This window comes from Carassius gibelio, chromosome B7, assembly GCF_023724105.1.
Source record: "Carassius gibelio isolate Cgi1373 ecotype wild population from Czech Republic chromosome B7, carGib1.2-hapl.c, whole genome shotgun sequence".
In the NCBI taxonomy this organism is placed as follows: Eukaryota; Metazoa; Chordata; class Actinopteri; order Cypriniformes; family Cyprinidae; genus Carassius; species Carassius gibelio.
Genome location: NC_068402.1, coordinates 2740245 through 2763553, shown reverse-complemented (window position 1 = coordinate 2763553; position 23309 = coordinate 2740245). Strand labels below are relative to the sequence as shown.

Genomic DNA, 23309 nt, shown 5'->3' with positions numbered 1-23309 from the left:
TTTTATAATAAAGTTATTGCTAATAATTACATTTTTGTAAAAAGGCTAGCCTGGCTGTGCTTTTTAGATATTATTATGATCCATTGAATCATGTGATGGAGAACAATCTCTTACTGCAAATTCGAAGGTTCATCCATGCTGTTGTACCGACGATAGTTATTGTTTAATTCCATTGTTGCTGGGGTTAAAGAAATGGTTCCACCAGAAATCTACATCATCATTTAATTACTCTCATGATAGTTAAATACTGAATGACTGGCATCTTTTGTGGAGATAAATGAGATATCTGAAGAATGAACACTGGACTCCACTGACTATCATATGTAGAAAAATCACAGGCATTTCTCAAAATAACTTTTGTGCATTATTCTTCTTTCTTCGTAGACATTGTGTGTGTGTGTGTGTGTGTGTGTGTGTAATTGTTTACACATTGCCTAAATGTTTAGGATTAATTTACTAGCAATATTTAATCTGTGTTACAAGTGAGTTCTCGGTTCTTCAATGAGTCAAAAAACAAAAAAACATTTATATTGTTGCTGATTTTTTCTGTCGAGCAGAATCACCTTTTATGTATAATGTAATATGTAATACATTACTTAGTAGACTCTGTAGTGAAAATGAACTTTTTTTAAGTTTTATTTATTAAAGGGCTCATATGCAATTTCAAAGTTGGTACCAGTTCTTGGTGCACAATGAAGATCTGTAAAGTTTCAAATAGGGATATCCAGATCCGATCACATGGTTTCAGACTCGATCAGAATCTGACATAACTTCCCGATCAGGACTCATTTAAATATATATATATATATATATATATATATATATATATATATATATATATATTTTTTTTAACACATCAATAGTTATGCAGTGGCACAGAGTTGGACCCTTCTGACACACAGAAACAGCAACGTGTGTGGCAATACATCACTTTGTTGCAGAGACACTATTGGTTAAATGCCAGCAAAGTAGAACACGGAAGCAGCTTGAAGCAGAGAGTGCAAGTATGTCTGCGTTCTGGAGGTATTATAAAGTTGATGCCCCCTGCAGCTCTGTGGACAGTGAGAGACTTTTCAGTGCTTCTCATCCTTGATGAGAACAGAAACAGGCTCAAACCTGACAAGGTAGAGATCTTAGTTTTCATTAAGAAAAACATAAATTTCCTTCTGTGAAACTTACCACTGTGATGACAGTAAGAGTTAGGAGTGTAGTTCCTAAAAGCACAATACTGGCTGTTCAAACACTGTGGCACTTTTATTTATTTTCTATTTGTTTACATGCCTGCCGGGTATTTTAAGTTGAGGTGCTATTTGTTTTTATATTAGACTTTTTTTTATATTTACTGTTGCACTAAAGTCCAATAGTGAATAATTTATGTTATTACTTGATTGTTCAAGCTACCTCACAGAAGTGCTCTGTTTGTTAACAGAGTTGTTGAATGTTAAAATAAGGTGAATTAAATACAAAATAAAGAACATCCTGGATCTGTTTTTTTCGCTCTACTTTATTCTTTTTTTATGTATTATAGAAACATCTAAAAACTCCTCTTTTACGCCATGCACTTATCCAACTAATACTAGTATTTACCTTTTCTTTTCTTGTATCTTATTCTTAATAATAATAATAATAATAATAATAATAATGATAATAATAATAATAATAAAAAACCTGGCTAGGTGTTCTGTATTAGACTAACTGAGGCTTGTCATGGCACTTGTATACTGTTGTTGTTCTCTTGTTGGTTTGATTGCTTCTATTGTTATTATTTGTAAGTTGCTTTGGATAAAAGCATCTGCTAAATGATTAAATGTAAATGTATCGGATCAGGATTCGGTAACGGTAGATACTCAATCAAATGACTCGGTCTCGAGGGCAAAAAAAAAACCTGATCGGGACATACTAAAGTCTCAAATCCAAATAGATATTCTTTATCAAAGTTAAGACTCTGCCAAACCCACCTAAAACACCTTGTTTAAACACACCCCCATATGTCTACGTCACTATGTGGAAATATATGAGTAATGCCGCAAAAATGTTCATGCCAAGAAAGAAGGTGTGGTTTCAGTAACACAGTTAGTGTTGAAGCATTCATGAGATGTGTGTGTATCTAGGAGAAATCAAAACGCTCTTTATTTGGGTTTCCAAATGTAGATGCATATAGGAGTCTTTAAGATTACTTACGACAGAACAGGAATGCATTTTATGAACCATGAACCAAGGAGAGCAGGTTATTCTGACTTTTCCACAACAGTCTGGTGCTTCTGAATCAGCTTCTTTAAATGTTTTGTTATTAGTTAAATATTTTTGCTATTGACTTTTCAAATGCAGATTTTTGCGAGTCGTGTGAGAGAGAGAGAGAGAGAGAGAGAGAGAGAATGAAAGCGAAAGAGAGTGAAAGCGAGAGAGACGGTCACAGTGGAGTCAGCTGTCTTAACTCTCCGTGTGTTCTGTAAACACATACGAGCTTCATCACTCTGTCTGTCATGCCACTCTGTTCACCATTCGGGCTTGAACTGATGGTAAAACTAAGGACATTATTTTAAAAGATGAAGATTTATTCTGAAAGATGAAGCTCACGATTTTGGTAAGGGGAGTTACATTTTTCAACAAGTGCTTGGGGATTTGGCCTATCACAATGCCCTGTGGTTTCATTTTTAAACATTGTGAATGCACAAAATGGGTATAGAAACATGGATAGGCAATTTGGCCAATCAGAGCAGACTGTGCTTGTCAGAAGGAGGGACTTTGTCTAAAACTACTCGTTTGAGAGAGGCGGGGCATAGAGGACCTACAATAATGTACAGTTTTTGAACAATAATGTGTTTTTTTTTATATTCTATTACACAAAATACACAAAATAATCATAAGAACCCTTTAATTTGTGTATTTACGTTTCTGAGTGAGAATGTAGCTATGTTAATTATACTGTACCATTCAAAACCATATCATCGCGGAATTCTCACGGAAGATATCTGTGAAACATCTCAAGGAAGAGAATAATAATAGAAACATCTTTCCTACTCTGTGTTGTGTTTTTTTTTTTCAAGTAATACCAGTTTAGTCTGTCACATGATTAAAAGGAATATGAGTGGGATGCTTATCTAGCTTATCTTTGAAATAATAAAGTTAGTACTCAGTTGCCTTTAGTGATTAAGCTTTTCTTCATTATAACTCAATGAACATACAGCACCATACAAGAAAAATAAAACGTTTAAATATTGTCTTTCTGCAATTCAACAACCACAGGATTCACTGAGGGAAGGGTGTGGCCCCAGAATTAACCCTCTGGAGTCTAAGGGTATTCTTGGGGCCTAGAGAATTTTGTCATGCCCTGACATTTGTGCTTTTTTCAGTTTCTTATGAATATCAAAATGGGTAAAGTCTAATCTCACTGTTATCAGCACATACTGGGCTATAATAATATGTGAGCATTTTTTAGAAAAAAAAAAAAAGTGTGGTTAGTGAAAAACTAAAAATGTTAAATCACTTGCATAAGGCAATAAAATGCATACAGCACAATTGTTCCTGGGAATTTTGAGGACTGGAGCTTGGAGCCTAGAATTTTTCTTTCTAAATTGTGAAAATCATCTTGTTTACTCACTTACAGAAAGCAATATATTGATTTAAATGTCCCAAGACACTTTTTTTTTTTTTTGGTAAAAGTCATATGTGAGGAGGCGTCAACTATCATGAATATCATTGTGATTTACACCTGATAAGACAAAGGCCTGCATAATGAGCTGCATAATGAGCCTCTCAGTCAGCTGTGTCACTGAGAGGGAGGAGTTACAAGAAATAATGTGATGACCAAAAAAATCTATATAATTTTAGGTTTGTAGTTTATTTAGAATATATTTAATTATCCCACAACATAATTTAATATCCACTTGCAAGTGCAGTTAAACAGTTTATTAGGAACAATCAAAGCTGACTTTCAAACTGATTTTTTTTTTTTTTTTTTTTTTTTTTGCATCATTACTCCAGTCACACAATCCTTCAGAAATCCTTTTAACAATCTGATTTTATAAAAAAAAAAAAAAAAAAAAAAAAAGATTATTATTAGTATTATTATTAATAATATTGAAAAGAGCTGAGAATATTTTTTTTTTTCAGGTTTTTGGGGGGATAAAGTGAGAGAACAGCATTGTTTGTTACATTTGTTGCATTAACATTTGTTTGTTACATTTATATTATTTACATCAAGCTTTTGAATGATATAGTATTGTAAATTGTTATTGAAACTTCATAATGTTTCACTTGATTATACATTAAGTCAGGAATTTTATTTTGGAAAAAGTCTAATGTTTACATGTTACGTGAAAACTAGTACAAGTATATAAATAAATAAAAAGAGACTCATGTTTATGATCTCTGCTGAATAAAGTGCTTCATTCTTTTTTTCTGAGGAAATCCAAATCTCAAATCCTGAGGTAATACACAACACATCTTTTTTGCTTGACTTATGTCTTATTCCTCTCATTGTGAAGCAAACAGTAAAATAAAAACTTGAACAGTCTCTCTGAGTTGTCTTCTGTTGTGTGGCGTATTCTAGCCGCGCTTCAGTGAAACATTAGCGTTCAGCACGGGGGCGTAGCAACCGGGGGGGACGGGGGGGACACGTCCCCCGCACTTTTAGAAACAGGTGATTCTGACCCCTGCAAATTTTTTTTTTTTTTTAGGATCCAGCGTGAATATTTCCTGTAGTGTTCTCTGATTTGTTACTTAGATTTGAGTGAAGTAACATTCAGCCAATCACAGAGCGAATCATCTCCTGGGCGCGTCTGCTATGAGCTTCAAATCTCTTGTTGCTCTTCTGAATTTTCGTTCGTTCGTTTGCTATTAGGCCGTCTGGGATAAAATGCACCCCAGAAAAAAGCAAAGGACGATTACATCCTTTTTTCAAACACACACTGTAAGTATGTTACAGTATGTCGCGATGACACGAATCGCGCGATAAAGTTTTCATGTTATGATTTAACCTATTGAACCCGTATGAATCACGTCGCGCCGGATTCAGTGTGTTAAATGCTCTCCTAATTGTCACTTTGGATAAAAGCGTCTGCTAAATAAGACGTAACAATGTTATTGGTTTCTGCTGTCCTTTGTTTGTCTACGTGCTGCTCGCGAAGTAAAATTATAATTTCACAATAAATCATATTTGTTTTGCAACGAATATCTTAAAATACTTTATCAAATTTTATTATTTTAATTCATAACTGTTACTTTATGTCCTAACTAGTCTGTAGGAAAGGCAGGCTGTGACGTCACTGGCAGAGAGAGGGGTCAGTTGCTCAACCTCTCCAGAATGTGTACAGGTGAGATTTGTATAAAAAAAGCAGATTGACTATCTTAAATCTGCGGTAGGGAACTTTTGACGCTCTAGCGGTTAATAAACAGAACTGCTTGCGTCTTGCGGAAGAACATCATAGCCGGAACTACTTCTCCCTGTTTATGTCTATGAAGAATCACAAAGGTACTGGGTTACTCCGCCGCGGTACCCCGAAGCAATCTAAAATAGTCCGAATATAAACACTTATTATAGGTGCACCCTAGTGATTCAGGACAAGCCAAAAACACGGTTTGGAAAATGGATTCATGGTGTACTCGCTTATTATATACATTTTTCTACATTTTGAAAACACACAAAGTTACGGACCGCAGCTCTGATTGGTTGTTTTTTACCGGGAGTGATGTATTTCTGCAAATGGCAATAGGAGCACTGGGAGGAGCCAGAGGAGCTTGATTTTTTCACAGATCATCTGTCTCATATTTTTCATAAAATGTATGTTTGTATAAAATTACTGTAGATGTAATCTGTATACTCATGTAACACCTGTTTTTGTCCAACTGTCCAAAAAAAAAAAGTTATTGTTCATATGTAGTGCAACAGAAATATTGTAAATATCATAAAATATCTTTATTTCATAAAAAATAAAAAAAAATTATAGATGGTCTCCCATTGGTCTCAAAGTACTGCAGTATTTTTAAATTTTGAGTATGATTTAACAAAAATAGGTTCCTGTAAGCTATCATGTCATGTTCCTAAATTTGAAAAAGTAAAATGCCAATTGGTATTCTATTTAGAATTTATTATGAACATCAGCTTTGGGTCAAATCACCATACAGCTGTCCCCCCCACTTTTAAAATGGCTGCTACGCCCCTGGTCACATTAGAAGATAATGAAAGGAGATGTGAAAAACGGACATCGCATTGTTTTCATATAGATTACTTGATCACAGAATATTTGTTTTCAGCAGTTTAAAAGTAGACATGTCAAGGTATCTATAGATATCTCTCATGTCTCTCCGGTGAGTATTCACGGAGTTACAGTTCATTTTAATGACGTGTCTAAATGAAGTTCAGCGCAGACAAAGGCTGCAGACAGCACACCTTGTTTGTTCTCTTTATTTTATAAATGCACAAAGATTTATTGTTATTATGTCTGTATCCAAAAAAGGTAGACATTTTACAGATTCGATTGATGTTTTGCTCTTATCTTATCTTTTCATTTAAGCAACTCATTTGAATGATTAATCAGTAAGGCATTTGGCAAAACTGTAGTCTGTCTGTGTCATTTAATTAGTTTAAAGTAATTACATTGATTATACTGCTGCTACCTGAAAACAGGATCATGCCTTTGTCAGTTTGCAGTTTGAGAGCATAAACAGGAAAATTACTAATATTTTATTTTATTGTCATAGGTGTGTAACACAGTATCCTACAACATTAAACATAATACTCATTTATGTAATAGTACAACATGTTTCAAAATTTGATGGTACAGTTTCATAGTAGACGTTTCTACATTTAGTATACAATTGTAAATTTTTTAGTTAACCAAATGGTTTGTGTAACCTAGAGACTGAAAAGCAACTTTAGTTTATAGAAGGTCTGGAATCAATCATTTTGCAGTCAGAAAAAGTTTTGTCAAACCAGCTTTAAGATAACTCAGAGCATCTTTATTCACTTCTTCAGCTTCAGCTTTTCTCCTCATTTCCTCCAGCTCTCGGGCCCAGTTTTCTTTCCCAGCCTCCCTCGCTCTGGGGATGAAGAAGTCCAGATGCTGAAGAGTGAAGGCAGAATCTGGTTTTAATGCGATCTGAGACAGATGCTTGATGGTCTTGTAAGCTTCGCACAAAAGAACTGACTTATGGGTTTCAATCTCTTTGAGATCTTTCTCAAGGTGTTGCATTAGTAGTAAATATGTTTTGGTTTGTTCTTTGGATGTTTCATATTCCTTTTTTATGGAATCAAATTCAAACTGCATGCTGGAGTTTCTGATGACGTATTTCTTATTTTCCTTGACGTGTTTGCTGTGGTGACACTTCCCTGAGCACACGGTGCAGAACCCGTTTTTCATGACTTCACATTTACTGGGATTTGAACTCCACCAGCAGTCAAACTCATGACAGTTTTCCTCACAGACAGTGCAGGTCGTAGCCTTCCTGTGCTTCCATGACTTGCTCTCAATCGGAACCTTCATTTTTTCTGTCTTGTTTACTTTAAAACTAAAGTTTATACTTTGCTCAACTTTTGTCTTGTTATCCATCACTGCCTCCTGAATCTGAATTTTTTCAGCCTTTTTCTGCTCTTTCTCTTGAACTCGTAGCTGTAAGTTGCTGATGGATGCTTCAAATCTAATGCGCTCGGTAAGGACATCTGATGTCTGCTCTAAACTTCTCCTGTTCATTTCATTCAGAGTCTGAAGGAAATCCTTCATGCCGTCTACACTGTCTTCCCAGGCATCTCTTTGAGCACGAACGTGACGTTCATTGGTGTGACGATCTTCAGCCTGCCGGTTGTTGAATGAGAAATAAACAGGATCACCATTTTTATCTTTTCTGCAGGGGATTTTAGCTTTTTTAATGGCGCTGATGGCATTTTTTGGTGGCAAACCATCAGAGTGTGTGATTAAAAACACAATATTGTCCACAATGTCTTTTCCGAACAAAGACAGAATTGAACTAATGATGTAATGCTGTCTGTCTGAGAGACGATTCTTGGATGCTTGAGTCACGAAACAGATGGCATCAACTTCATGAACTCCATCATTACTCTGAAACAGAGTGGCTAAATTCTCAGCAACCTCCAGATCTTTGTCCAGTCCTCTAGTGTCTCCGTAGCCTGGAGTATCAATGATGGTGAGAGACATGGTACTCTTAACAGGAAAGACCTCATACACAGTGATTTCTGAGGTTTGTGATTCTGATTGATCTCTGGGTGCTTCTTCTGTGATTTCATACCATATTTGATCCTCAAACTTCACATTCAGTAAGTAGTTGACCATAGTGTTGATGACGGTGGTCTTGCCAACGCCAGTCTCTCCCACCAACAGAATGATTTTGTTTGGTTTGCTGGCATCTCTTTTCCTATAAGTCCATTTTCTGACTTTTCCATTTTCATCAATAACTTTCCTCTCTGTGTGTAGACGAAATCGCTTTGGAGAACCTCTCTGAAGCAGAGAAAACCTGCGTTGTGGCAGCTTAGGCTTTCTGTAAATTTAAAATAGAGTCAAAAAGTGTTTGTGAAAAAGAAATTAACTCTAAATACCCAACAACCATTTTGTAATGATTTAAAATGTAAACATTACATTAATTTTGAGCAAGAACATTGAATTCCAATTACTAGAAACATTGTTTTAATCCAAAAAGTCCTCACAAATATAATCAGTATGTCCAAGTTCAACATATACCTCCAGCCAGACCAGCCTTAAAGGGATAGTTCACTTTCAAATGAAATGTTGGTATGTTTTATCTTACCTCAAGGGCTTTCAAGACGTAGGTGTCTTTTTTTTCCACAGTAGATTCCATTTTGATATTTTTAGGTCAAACTGTTCTTGTATGTCACTCATATAATGCAGGTCTATGGTCACCACCTCAAAGAGCATGCACAGAGAAGTCCAAATTAAACAATTCCCCATCATAAGTAGGGATGCACGATCATGATATTTCATGGCCAATTCCAATACCGATTTTATTTTTTTTTTTACAAGCAAACTGGCCGATTCCGATACCGATTTCCAATTTTTATTATTATTATTATTATTTTTTTATCTTTAAGCAACAAACAAGAAAGAAGGACAGTATGCATAAACAAGATGTGTATTTGGTATTTAATAGCCCAAACTGGCTTTTGGCTATTGAAAACAATAACCGTAACCATCTGAAATCAACAGCAGTAACTGTGAGAACAGTGAGTACATTCAATACAAACATAGATGGTACAGACATCAGCATTCAGCTTTTGTTTTTGAATTGGGTTGAAACTACATAGAACTGGCCTTAAATTAAAAGATTAACTGTAACCATGTGAAATTAAAGGCAATAACTGCATAGTTCTATAGTCCAAACAACACAATCAATACACATTCAATAAGATGTTTCTTAATTAGCATTCAGTATTTTAGTTTTTGAATTTGGTTTTAAATAAAAACAAAGGTCTAATACAAAAAAAGAAATCAGTTTTGTCACAGTTTAGTCCGTTTTGTTTCTCATCCAACACGTGAGAAGTTGATCTGAACATCTCTTCATGGTGTACTCGTGTTCAGTGCGCGGACCGGTACTGCATATGCTCGTGACACGCAGCTTTAGTGCGCGAAGTAAAGGGGCTCTTATTTGTGCGCCAGTACACCAACGGCTGATCACTTCCTGCTATCTGTGCTTCAGACTTGTAGCTCTGCTCTTCCAGCGCTAAAAGGCTTCCCGTGTCCTGCACACAGATTTCAAAATACTTCTACACTAATGACATAGCAAACGATTACAGTGTGGTATGTGCACATGGGCGCACTTTCTGAAAAATTGGCTGAAAAAAGACCAAAAACCGGCCGATTGCCGATCGCATATTTTAAGCAAAAACCGTCCGGTTACCATTTATGGCCGGTCTACCGGTGCATCCCTAATCATAAGTACACATTGGTGGCCTAAGATAGGAAACGAGAGGTTTGTGTGAGAAAACGTCCAAGTGATCTGAGGTCACGCGTGCTTCCTGGTGTGTGATGTGTGCGTGTGTTCTGGCTTAGACTGCGCAAGCCATATCGTTGCGATACTAATAAAAATACAACACCTCACTCAATAGACAACGTGCCATTGGGACATTTGGCCTTGGCAAACTAAACACTAAATGCTGCGGCTCAACAGCGGTGAAAACTCATGATCTTCAGTCAGGCAGGTGTGTGATGCCATACTGTCAATGTCCTCGTCTTGTAGTTGTGGCATTGCTATGTTCTATTCGTGACAACATATGCTCTCCACTTCGGTTGGCATCTCACAACACTTGCTACTAAAACACCAATAATTTTAAAGAGATCTCTGTCTCTCTGAGGCTTGAAGACGTGCTGCTGCAGCGGATGCTTCCTCCATCGCTCTGAGTTCTTGATCTGTGTATTCTGGTTCAAATAAATATGGTTGTGAAAAAAATTCAACGTTGTCTATTGATATATCGAAATCCTCTTCCATTGCGATTTCCTTCGTGTCTAAATATGTGCAGATCTTCACAGTGAAAGGTAACACTTCGGAAATCTCTGTGTCAACAATGAGTGACGTACACGCATGAGAGATCACTTCCTGTGCTTTCTGGCGCTTGCGCAGACTAAGCCAGAACACGCGCACACGTCAAACACTAGGAAACGCGCGCGCCCTCAGATCACTTGGACGTGGTTGCGTATAAGAGGTAAAAATAATATAAATACTGTTCATTTTCTCACACAAACCGCTCGTTTCTTGTCTTAGATCATCAATGTGTACTTACGATGGGGAATTGTTTAATTTAGTTTTCTCTGTGCATGCTCTTTGAGGTGGTGACCATAGACCTGCATTATATGACTCACAGACAAGAACAGTTTGACCTAAAAATATCAAAATGGAAAATACTGCAAAGAAAAAGACACCTACATCTTGGATGCCCTTGAGGTAAGCTAAAACATATCAAAATTTAATTTGAAAGTGAACTACCCCTTTAATACAACCATTTTTTTTTTTATTATTATTCAAATAATCCATTAGAACATTCTCTCACTGTGTTTTAGGACCGTCACTCATGCTGCTGCTGCGCTGACAGCGGTTTCTGGATAAATCCATTGTTGCTGGGGTTAAAATGTTAGTCTATCCTTAAATGCAAATCATGATTTCATTTACTTTCACTTATGTTGTTCCAAACCTAAAAAAAAAAAAAAAAAAAACATATATAAAACACACTTCTCACAATGTCTTGTGTCTTTATTTTTTATTTTTGCAAAATTCTGAAAAAAAATTCTGTATCTACTAGTAAAGCTAGTTTTGCAGCCTGTATAGTGATATTTTTATTTAAATTCACAATTTACAAATAATAAATAAAATTAAAAAAAAATTAAAAATCCACATAAATATCAATTCAACTTCTACTCAACTAGCTTGCATAAGCCATAGAAAGAAAGAAAGAAAGAAAGAAAGAAAAATATTTTCACATAAATGAAAGTATATTTAGCCTGTTTTAAAATGTGTTCCTGAACTATTTATTGAAAATTTTGTTTGTGAGAGAGCATGCATTAATAGCTTAGGCTACTTACCCCATCTGAGACCATGTTGTTGTGAGTTCTCACAGCAGAGTTTTGACTCATATCTGAAATGTCACAACTATCATAGAAACCTCTTTCCTGTTCTGTTTTTCCAGTAAAACCAGTTCAGTCTGTCACGTGATTAAAAATAATATGCAGGCTGGTTTTATTTGTCTAACTTTGTTAAATCTGTGAAACCAGACAGTAAGTGGCTACAGTACTAACTAGTAGTAATTCAACAATTAGTCTTTTCTTCATTATAAGACAATGAACATTCATCACCTGAAGAGGAAAACGTTTATATAATATTCCCTCTGCGCTTCAGAAACTGTGGATTTTCACATGCACACACACACACATCAATGTGGCCTTCTCTCAATACTAATAAAATACTCAATAAAAGAACGTAAAGTTGGGACTTACTTTGTAAGTACTTCGTCATCCTTTCCAGTTATCCTCACTGTATGCACAGTATATTTACAATAAGGTTAATAACACCAGTTATTAAATAAAGTCTCAAACACCAGAGCCTCTTTTCATTTTCATTTAAACATATTTATAGCTGAAATAATAATAATAATAATAATAATAATAATAATAATAATAATAATAATAATAATAATAATAATAAAATAGTTCAGGAAATGTAATTGGGTCATTCCTGGGATTCAATGACATTTCAACCTGGATATATATATATATATATTTTTTTTTTTTTTTTTTTTTTTAACTACATATGATTAATTTTCTAAAATAGGCTACCCTACAACATTATATCAAACCTCCAAAAATCATATTTCCCCACTTCATTAAATACCTTTTTTTTTTCAACCCTGTAACAGATAAAATTATATTGGTTTAAAAAGGATTTTACACAAAACTTGTTATAAAAACAAACATCTGCCTGCTGCTCATGTGTCTTTCATAGCAATTTAATGTTAACAATTGTAACATTTATCATAATTTTTCTAATTTATATATTAATGTGACAAGGGGTGATGGGGTTGAAGACTTTGACACATTTGAAGGGATACATTTCCTTAAAATTGTATTTTTTTGTTTCCCTCTTATATCGCCCCCTTCTTTCTGGGTCAACATATCTACATGCCCAACATTGTCTTTCTCCTGCAAATGGGGATGCCATTTCTAATGTATGCCACTTCCCAGCACAGTTTAAGTGGTCATACTATATTAGAAATTATTTTTATAGCAAAAATATATGTTGTCATGATTTTGGTAAGTGGATATTTGCTAAAACCATGACTATTATATATTTTTATATTTAAATAGGCTGCAACCCTCTTTTCATTTTCATTTTTAAAATGCATGTGATTTAGGCAATATTTCCACATAATAGTCTGATTATCTTCACTCTGGGTATAATGAAATTAAATATGACAAATCACAACCCTGCCTTTTTTATTATTATTTTTTGTTGTTGTTGTTAAATGTCAGTTTTAATGAAAAATATAAGCCGTTATGAAAGTATAAGTATATTATACCTATGTTAGAAAAGTATAAAGTGAAATCTAAAGTTTTGTAGGAACATCTGTGTAGACAGTAATTGTAAGCAGCAGGTTTCTGCTTTCTTTGCTCACTCTGTTAGATTCAGTTATTTCCCAGTCAGGAAAAGTTTTGTCAAACCAACTTTTTGACTTCTTCAGCTTCAGCGTTTCTCCTCATTTCATCCAGCTTCGTGGGGAAGCACATGAATTTCCACTAACTGAACACTCATGGTGATCACTGGACTAAATGTGTTCCTCGCAGAAGAACTTTGCCTTCACTCTGCAGTCTGTTTACAGGAAAATAAATAAAAACCTTTAATTACCATGAGTGTACTTTTTTTTTTTTTTTATGTGAAGTTATATGTTTTGTATATAACAAATCTGTTTGTTAATCTATGACTTTCTGATTTTCTGGATTGCTGAAGTAAAAAAGTTGTATAACCAAAACACAGCAGTTGCATGATTTCTTTGTAGATGGAAGCTGAAAAATGCAACTGGATGAGTGACCTCAAACTATCTCTGTGAGATACAGTAAACACGCTCTGTGCTTATAAGGAAACAAACTCATCTTTGATATCTGACCTTTGTTCTTTAAAGCTGCAGAATTATGTTTCTCTACTTTTATTTTAAAAAAATGATGAATGTTGAATAGATGAATACAGACTGAGATGAATTCAGTCAAGTTGTTTTATTCTGGAGTAAAGCATTTTACAATAAACTTCATTCACATAGTGCCGTAAAAAAATATTTGGTGAAGTAAATACTACAGGAAAAACAAAACAAAGCAAACAAAAAACCCCAAACAAATGTGATATATATTTGAAAAAATTGTTCAGCTAGTAACAATGATAATAATAAAGTAAAATCCATAATGGTAAAACAGCAAAATAATTCATTTCCTTATTGAGTGATATGATATTTTGAAATTGTAAAATTATGTATTATGTATTAATTTTTTGAAGCGTAACAGCAGAAGAGTAGAATTTATTAGAAGTATTAGCTGTCAAAAAAAAAAAAAAAAAAAAAAAAATAGAGATGCACTTTAGCTATTAAACAAATGTATACCTATTCTTACACATCAGTCTCTGCGTTGAGTTTCTGGATGAAATGTCAGCTTTAAAAGAAATACTGGTTCGTTTAACAAGAAAACTGTCAAGTGGGCTTTCAATAAAATGATAGGATACACATGTTTATGTGTGCATGTGTTTTTTTTTTTTTTTTTATGCTTGCAAATGAAAGATTTTTTGTTGCATTAAAACAACATTATTAATTTTTACTTTAGACCTGTCATGGCTGTCTCGAGGAAGGTACAATGGTTGAATTAATGTAGTTTAATAACATCCAATACAGAGATAATCCACAGAGACGGAAGGGTCAACGAATGCCATCATAAACATAATACTTAGAGATAGAAACACCGAACAGAATGCTACTTAACGTAAAGGAGTAAAAACAGTACACTTTTGTTAAAACTTGTGTACACTTATTTATACTGTATAAAAACATTGTTTATTATATGTCTACTTCAAATTTATTTAGAGAAAAGTGTTATTTTTATGGATTGGCCATTATTTAGTGCTACATACACATATGAAGTCTGTTTCATTCATTCTGGACACCTGAGGGCAGCCTCGTGCAGAAAATCCACATATGCATCACAGAAGAAATATAACTCGGGATGCCCCAAGCAGTCCCTAATTTGGACAAAAGCATCCAGCTAAAGTCTAGCCGAATTATTGAAGACAAAAAATGCTTTGAATGATGATATTCACAGAGAACATTAAAGGCACAATATGAAAGTTAAAATAAATATAAATAAAAATAAAATTGCACTGTGTTATATATTTCATGCAGTTGTGTACTTATGTTATCTGAAAAGTTCCCAATTATTTGTAAATCCAGAGAAATTTCCATTTTAAATAATGGCTCTTCCCGGTTCATTGTCGCCTATCAATGATGTAATTTCCATGCTATCAGTTTCCCTTTTAGAAACTATGGCAACATATGTGGACAAAAAGGCTGCTATACAGTTAAACTAAATCCATGACAGCAGTCGCGAATAAGATGAAATTAAAAAGAAAAGTGTTGACTGTAGCAATAAATTTAGATATGCTCAGTGTTGCACCATGATTCTTTTTCTGCATTTTTTACAGTGTTTTGCATTATATCCAATCACACACGAGTATGTTGAGTTTATGAATGCAATGTCCAGTCAGAGGCGTTCAGATGAGTCATCGCTGAGACACCTGAGTTTTTATGTTCATAGTGCGCTTGCTGACTGAATTCTTCCATCATAAACAACAAAGTACACTCAAGCACAAAAATGCTCTGATTGGTTGATCTTCTCATGTTTTTATCTTGCTTGTTTTAAATACTGCGCATGGACAGAAGTGTCACCAGGTTTTTGCATAGTTTGGAGTGAAAAATAGCCCCTATGCAAAATTTCTTGACAAAAACTTAAGTTTGTTTCACAGAAAATGAGAGTGTAGAGGTTTGGAGCAACATAAGGGTGAATAATGATCTTTTCTTCACCTCTGATCATCTTTATGATAATTGAACATTCATCTGTGGTGGTCATGCTGGATATTTTTTTTATATATATAATTTTTATGGCTGTTGGTAAATTCGCACTGCATTCAGTTTCAAGAACATACCAATATGTGCAAAAATATGAATGAGGTTGAATGATGGCTTTACAAAGCTGTCAAGATGTCTTTCTAACTGGAAGCTGAAAAATGTGACTGGACGAGTGGCATCCAGTTATCTCTGAGAGTTACAGTAAACACTCTCTGTGCTCACATGGAAATAAACTAATCTCTGATATCTGGTCTTTGTAATAATTAAAGGTGCACAATCATGTTTCTCTACATTAAAAGAAAAAGCTAGATGTATGCTTGAAAAAATAAGTGTATAACTCAGCATTTACGGTATGATCTAAATTCACATGCGAGACATGAATTGCCTAAAACTGCTTTGCTCAAAATACTTACATTTTATTTTATATGTTCCAAATTAAACTTTTTGTCTGATTTTTATCTGAAATCTGATCTTGGATGTTTTAAAATATGCAACCTCACTGTTTTGAAGAAACATGGTTACACACTCCAGGAAGTTAAGTATGTCTAATTCAAGACTATATTTAGAAGAACAAAAACAACAAAAAAACTGGTTACAATAGATTCTTTCATAAATTCCAGATGTGTCATCAGTGGAGGTATGACACAGGTTAGAGTAGCCAGACTAGAATATTCAGGAGGAAACAAGTTTGCATGTGTAGCCTAAGTGTTTGCCTGCAGCGAAATACTGAACAGCAATGACAATTAAAAAAATAATAATAATAATAATAATTGAAGTTATAAAAAAGCAAAGGTTGTTGTAGCATATTTAACAAGAACATGATTTTAACTTCAGAATTGAATATTTAATGCAATGTTTCCTGAAATTTACTAGCAAATTCTGGAAAAACTTTATAAACTATTTTTTTCAGTAAATATATCATTATTTTATGAATAGAACATCTGTTAATTTAATAATAATAATAATAATAATAATGATGATGATGATGATGATGATGACTTGTCTGGCTCATAATCCATCCATCCCTTGCTTTATAGCTCCATCTGGTGAATGTGAGAGTGAAATGTTTTCCATGTTTTATTAGACTTTGTGGACTTTATTGGTTCTAAGTTCTCTTACAGTTTTTAATTCCTTAAAAATGATGTCAGACAAGTAATTTTGGCAAAAACAACAACAACAACACACACACACACACACACACACACACACACACACACACATATATATATATATATATATATATATATATATATATATATATATATATATATATATATATATATATATATATATATATATATATATATATGAATGAAGAATTTGGTTGTCAAACTGTCACGTAGCAATAAGTTACAATAACATAAAAAAATTTAATCCAGTTTTGATTTTCAAAGTTTTATTATAAAGTTGTACTATTTTTTTTTTTTTTTTTTTCTCAAAATGCAATAAGTCCATCGGATCCATATGAAAGTTATTTTTCATATTGAAACTGATGAAAATACACAACATAGCAAGTTGATGCACATATGACAGCCTTTGAACTTGGTCAATACTAATCTTATATACAGGCACTGGACTAAAACATACTAATATGTTTTTAATATCCAAATCCGTTAAAGGATTTTTAGGCTGCATTAATTAGGTAAACCGGAACCGGGAACACTTCACATAACACCCTATGTACTTGCTACATCATTAGAAGAATGGCATCTACGCTAATATTAGTCTGTTTCTCTCTTGTTCCGAGGTCCCGTAGCCACCAGATCCAGTCTGTGTCCAGATCAGAGGGTCACTGCAGTCACCCGGATCCAGTACGTATCCAGACCAGATGGTGGATCAGCACCTAGAAAGGACCTCTACTGCCCTGAAAGACAGCGGAGACCAGGACAACTAGAGCCCCAGATACAGATCCCCTGTAAATACCTTGTCTCAGAGGACCACCAGGACAAGACCACAGGAAACAGATGATTCTTCTGCACAATCTGACTTTGCTGCAGCCTGGAATTGAACTACTGGTTTCGTCTGGTCAGAGGAGAACTGACCCCAACTGAACCTGGTTTTTTTCTCCATTCTGTCACTGATGGAGTTTCGGTTCCTTGCCGCTGTCGCCTCTGGCTTGCTTAGTTGGGGTCACTTCATCTACAGCGATATCGTTGACTGATTGCAAATAAATGCACAGACACTATTTCAACTGAACAGAGATGACATCACTGAATTCAATTATGAACTGTCTTTAACTTTCATTTTACATTATTGACACACTGTTTTCCTAATGAATGTTGTTCAGTTGCTTTGAACCAATGTATTTTGTTTAAAGAGCTATATAAATAAACGTGACTTGACTTGACTTGACTAAAAATACATTCATCGGTCATTGCATCCAAAATTAATATAATGTGTTATCTTGTTAATGTTAAAAATTAATTACAGCAATGAAACAACATTTCATCATGAACAAGAACACAAACAACATCACATTAGACCACACAAATTCCAAAATGATATTTCCCTTAAATTCAATTTCCAAAAGTGAATTCGTCTTTGCCATGCTATATTCATTTAGTTAACTAGTTTTAAGTGCTGTATTAACAATAGCATAAATGGTATTAATAAAAACATTGACAAGCTATGCAATATCACATTCATAATTGAACATGATTCTTGTAATGAATGTAATATAGAGCATGACAGTCGCATGCAATTTATCGTGCAGACCTTGTTTGTTGATCACAAAGTACAAAGTAGATGAGGAAAACTAGGATGCCGGATTTTTATTCAGATTGCCACCATTACTGTCTAGAGTTCATGAAGATCTTTACTGCTGGGCGAAACCAGCGGAGACTCAGGAGATTCAGGAGCTTCTTCTGGGCATAACAGGGGAACAGGAGATGAAGGAGGACTTGATGGGACCAGCCGAGGCGTTGGAGGGAGGAGGAGGGGCAGTTCATCCTCCACCCTCTCATTTCCTAACTGGGGAACAGGAGCCTGCCCTGGGCCCACCAGGAACAGGGATGCACTTATGGGGTGCTTGCACTGGAGGGCACTTTGGTACTGGAAGGCTTGCCACGTTAATGTAAATTTGGCTTGCCATATAAATGGCTGACAAACTGGAGTTATCCATGGAAGGGGGATAACTCATCATCCAGCCCCAACAGAGCAGAGTCATGCCAGCTCACCCAGTTGGGAAGCTCGAGGAATTCCTCCACATACCCCTCCAACATCCGACCACTCTGCCGCAACGCCCACAGCCTGTCCTCAGCCGCTGTCATCTTTCTTTAACACACAGACTGGGGAACAGAAGGTTAGTTGATAGTGAATTTGTTAAAATAGGTATATAAGCAGACGGGGAAGTGATGCAGGTGAGTATATCCGTATGAGAGGTATATGATGGTAGCAATGGTAGGAATTGATTCTGGTATTCTGCTTACAGATAGTGTAAGGAGTATATTTTCACTTGCTTAATTTCAAATCAAGACATTTGGACAAACGATTTGTAATTTAGAACTTCAATTAAATATCTGTTTGCTTTTATAAATGCCATTTTACTAGTAGTGAATAAAAGAATATCCCTGATTCTTACAGTGCCCTCAGACTTCGATCATTTGAGTGGAGCTGTCAAGGTGAAGTGTAAAAGTGTGATCTTGATGGATGTAATATCATTACTATTGCATTCTTGAGGTCATGTGATGTGGATTGTTGTGTGCAGATCTTAACTCACTGATGAATCATTTCCCTTGAACAGTTTGTTTGTGATACAATTGCAACCTTTACAATGATGTCTATGCAACTTTATATATTTACTGTTGTTTTATTGTTAATATATTTTATTGAACCACATTTGACCTTCCTTCCTTACCAAGGTTCATGTCCTTTCCACAGATGAAGTGCCTTATCACCCTTCATGCAAATCTTTGTGTTGTTCTCAAGATGCAAAATGTTTCAGTACGGACACAAAGAGCCTGATTTCCATTTGGACTTTTGCTCTTTATTCAAATAGCATCGCAGAGCATGAAAATAACCAGTAAATCATTCAGATGGTGACATTAAATATGCATAATGCATTTGCATTTGACCAATTATTAGCTATTATGTTTGCTGTCCCTGTAGTGACATCATTTAAAAATTACACAGTAATTGCAAAGGTCAAGAATTTCATGAGGAACAAAACAGCAATTGAAAAATACAAATAATAATAATAACAACAACAACAAACGACCTGGGAATAAAGTTGTTTCTTAAAAGAAGTCCTGTCAATATTAACCAGGAAAATAAGTTTTTCTTATCAAAGTGATGGAATGTTGAATAATTTATTTGCACAAAACAGGACAGTGGTGGATTTTACTGAACTGTACAAGTTTTTGTCCTGAATGTCTCTGTTGTACTCTGTATATTCTGTACCTCAGCACTGTTTGTCCACTGTACATCTCAAGTTTTATGCTCAGTATGTATGTATCACGTTAAGGTTAGCTATGTAGGTTTATATAGGTTTGTTTAAATAGATTACATGTTGTAGATGTATAGGTTGTATGTTCAGATACCTTTTTTATGTTTCATGTGTTTATGCCCATGCTTATTCGTATGTTTACATGTGCGCTTGACACTTAACATTTAATCAATTGTGTTACTTGCCACTTCTTTGTAATATTTGTGAAATTTGTTAACAGTTATTGAGGGAAAATGGTTCAATAGTAGTGCGGTCAAACAAATTATGACATGTATTTTTTTTTTTTTTTTTTTTTTACATAATGTATATGTGTGTGTGTGTGTATGTTATGTTTATGTATTAAATATATACATATATATTACATTAATATAAATATTTTCTAAATATACTCTTTATATATGTATTTATATATAAACACAATAAATATACACAGCACACACATATATCATATAAAGAAAAAAAAATATTTTGCAAAAAAATAATCACACTATAGTCATTCATACCACTTTTTTTCACATTTATCCATTCAAGGCAAATAAACACAGTAAAGACTCATAACAAGTTTTCAACAAGCTGTTTTTCTTTTTTCTCTTTTTTTTTTTTTTTTTTTTTTTTTTTTTACAGTTTTTAGTGTGAACATAGTAGCCAAGATAATACAAAATGTCAAAAACAATGGATTTGTGACAAGGTCTCAGAAATGACCGTGCCTCTGCGATAGGATTTCATTCTGTTATGAGTGACGTTTGTTAAGAAAACAGCAGGAAAATGCAATTTTCATAAGTATGTAAAAATGCTGGATTTTCCTATGGCAGAGTTCAGTTACTGGTGATTTTCATGCTCTGCCATTTAAATAAAGACCCTCATGTCGCAGTAAAGTCAGAATGGAAATCAGTCTCTCTGTCTCCACACTGAACTACTGCTCCGGACCAGATTTCCAGCAAAGGTAACCAACATTTATATCAGGAACACAGCTGTTCTGATGATCTGCTGTGATGGAGATCGTGTTGTATATGTCTCTCTTGCTCGTTTGTCACTTAACATTTTTGTTTGTTTGTTTTCATGTAACCTGTGATTGAAAACTGACATGATTGCAAAATGTCATCTTTACCATATAATCTTATAATGTGTGTTCTTAACATTCAATTCTTGTCATTCAATTGCATTCAAGATGTCTTTTTTTCATAAGAGTTTAATTTGAGACTTTTAATTTTAGTGCACTGAAAAGTTTTCATCATTTTATACTTTTGAGTCATATTAAAGGACATATTAATATGTTTATTTTTTTTTCTATTCCAACCAACCAACCAAAAAAAAAAAAACTACTATTTTTCAATGATTATATTTTTATGTATTTCAGTGAACAAAGCTGTGAGCAATAGAGATGATCCCGAAAACATTTCTCTTACTTTTTTTACTGGGTGAGTTTGCTTCACATGTATATTTTATATGTACATATAAAAACAACTCAGAAATGTGCCAGGATGGAAACAAAATGAAACTAGACGTGATTCTTGTGTTTTTCTTCCGCTGTTTATGTGAACGCTGTGCTGTCGACAGGCCTTTTCTCAAAGACCTCGTGCTACTTCATTCTCATCCAAGAAGCGAAGACTTGGACCGAAGCCCAATCGTACTGCAAGCAGTATCACGTGGACCTGGCCACGATTCAGAGCGATGAGGACAGATATAAGATACAGGAGGTCGCAGCCGCCGGGAATTTCCAAAACAAGGCCTGGATGGGACTGTATGATGGTCTGTTTGATTGGCGCTGGTCTTACCAGGATCAAACCCTAGCATACAGTAACTGGGCGTCCGGGGAAGACACCAGCTCCAGGACTCAGAGGATGTGTGGCCTGATCAGAAACTCCGGGGAATGGCATGTTGCTTCTTGTGACGAACAAAAACATTTTTTTTGCTACCAAGGTAAGATTTGCATTTGTAAACATCTTTGCATTCATGCATTTGGCGGATACTTTTCTATAAAATGAGTTGCATTGCATTCAAACTGCATTTTTTTCCCATTCTGACTAAAACACAAAATCTTTACAGGAAATAGCATGTCAGGCAAATTTATTTTTAACCATAACAGTCTGAGCTGGAGTGATGCTCAGCGATACTGCAGGAGCAAGTACAAAGACCTGGCCTTCATCAGTGACTCCAGCGATAACAACGCCCTGGAAATTCAGCTTAAATACGTCTACTTTAAGTATGAGGCCTGGATCGGCTTGTCCAAGAACCTGTGGCTGTGGTCGGACCAGAGCAAAGTGATCTGGCTGTCTGTGAAATGGGCCGACGGACAGCCGGATAATGCCAGTGGCAATGAAAAGTGCGGGTTTGTCCATGAGACTGGATTGATTGGGGACGATGGATGCTCACATACCTTACCTTTCTTCTGCAGTGAGTTTCATTTCTGCTTCAGTCCTTTAAGATGTGATAACACAAATTATATAACGGAGTCAGATGCTGTCCTTGCATTTTTTTCTCTTTTAAATATGTGCATGTTTGTGTTTCTGTAAGCGAAACGGATGAAAACACAGACTGTGAGGTTTGCAGTGACATCTTCTGGATCTCTGAATGAATCTGCGGTGATGGAGGCCATAGAGAAGCAGGTGAGATGCACCTTTACTCTCAGTGGATTGATCTGGCTCACTAATCACAGCTGAAATCTGCTCTCCAGATGAACCAGATCCTCTCAGATCAGCAGATGTCTGGGTCCAGCGTAACGTGGAGAGTCCAGCCTGATGGACAGATCTTCCAGCAGCAGAGAAACACACACGAAGCATGAGCAATCATTCAAACACGGCATGGTTTAAATATCTTATAATATTACTATCATAATAACCCTGTAGTATAACGTAGGTTTAATGTCTTTCGCTTATAGTGAGATGTATTTCTTTCTCCCTTTGTCCATGCAATTTAGTGTAAACCTGACAAACATACACTTTAAGAAATACTTGATTCACATTAAACTGAGACAAAAATAAATGAACTGCATGATTCCTTTCTGGTTGTGGAAACCAATCTTGGTTACTTTATAAGTGAAATCGTTAACAAGGTAGAATGAGAAAAATAATGTTGTGTTCAATATTAAAATATCTTCAAATCAATACATGTTGTTGTTGTTGATTTATTTCGCTGATCTTCCAGCTAAACGGCCATGATAACATCATCAGCATTGATCTAAGAGATGATTTTCCAGTAGAAAGTGTTTGTTAACTGCCCTCTTGATTAAACAGAGAAAGTGTCTGAAGTATG

General features: G+C 35.0%; 2 protein-coding genes across 2 annotated transcripts; one reads left to right on the top strand and one right to left on the bottom strand.

The window, feature by feature from the left end:
• Positions 1–6759: 6759 nt before the first annotated feature.
• LOC127961825 (uncharacterized) lies at positions 6760–11076 on the bottom strand. Its single transcript, XM_052561098.1, has 2 exons — positions 11015–11076; positions 6760–8493 (listed from the first exon to the last, which is right to left on the bottom strand). Exons 1-2 carry the CDS (start codon positions 11074–11076, stop codon positions 6903–6905), a joined length of 1653 nt encoding a protein of 550 aa, XP_052417058.1. The 3' UTR covers positions 6760–6902.
• Positions 11077–20674: 9598 nt separating this feature from the next.
• LOC127962260 (macrophage mannose receptor 1) lies at positions 20675–23107 on the top strand. The gene is made up of 6 exons (XM_052561809.1): positions 20675–21000; positions 21415–21475; positions 21615–21977; positions 22104–22451; positions 22572–22663; positions 22732–23107. The coding sequence occupies exons 2-6, from the start codon at positions 21439–21441 to the stop codon at positions 22837–22839; spliced, it is 948 nt and encodes a 315-aa protein (XP_052417769.1). The 5' UTR covers positions 20675–21000; positions 21415–21438; the 3' UTR covers positions 22840–23107.
• The last annotated feature ends 202 nt before the right edge of the window (positions 23108–23309 follow it).

What these genes read in the sequence shown, in the direction of transcription:
- LOC127962260 (XM_052561809.1), top strand. Translation starts at nt 21,439, where the DNA reads ATGATCCCGAAAACATTTCTCTTACTTTTTTTACTGG. An exon ending in TACCTTACCTTTCTTCTGCA is followed by an intron (nt 22,452 to 22,571) that starts GTGAGTTTCATT and finishes TGTTTCTGTAAG; the next exon opens with CGAAACGGATGAAAACACAG. An exon ending in TGGAGGCCATAGAGAAGCAG is followed by an intron (nt 22,664 to 22,731) that starts GTGAGATGCACC and finishes TCTGCTCTCCAG; the next exon opens with ATGAACCAGATCCTCTCAGA.
- LOC127961825 (XM_052561098.1), bottom strand. Translation starts at nt 11,076, where the DNA reads ATGGATTTATCCAGAAACCGCTGTCAGCGCAGCAGCAGCATGAGTGAC. An exon ending in AGTGACGGTCCTAAAACACA is followed by an intron (nt 8,494 to 11,014) that starts GTGAGAGAATGT and finishes TTAAATTTACAG; the next exon opens with AAAGCCTAAGCTGCCACAAC.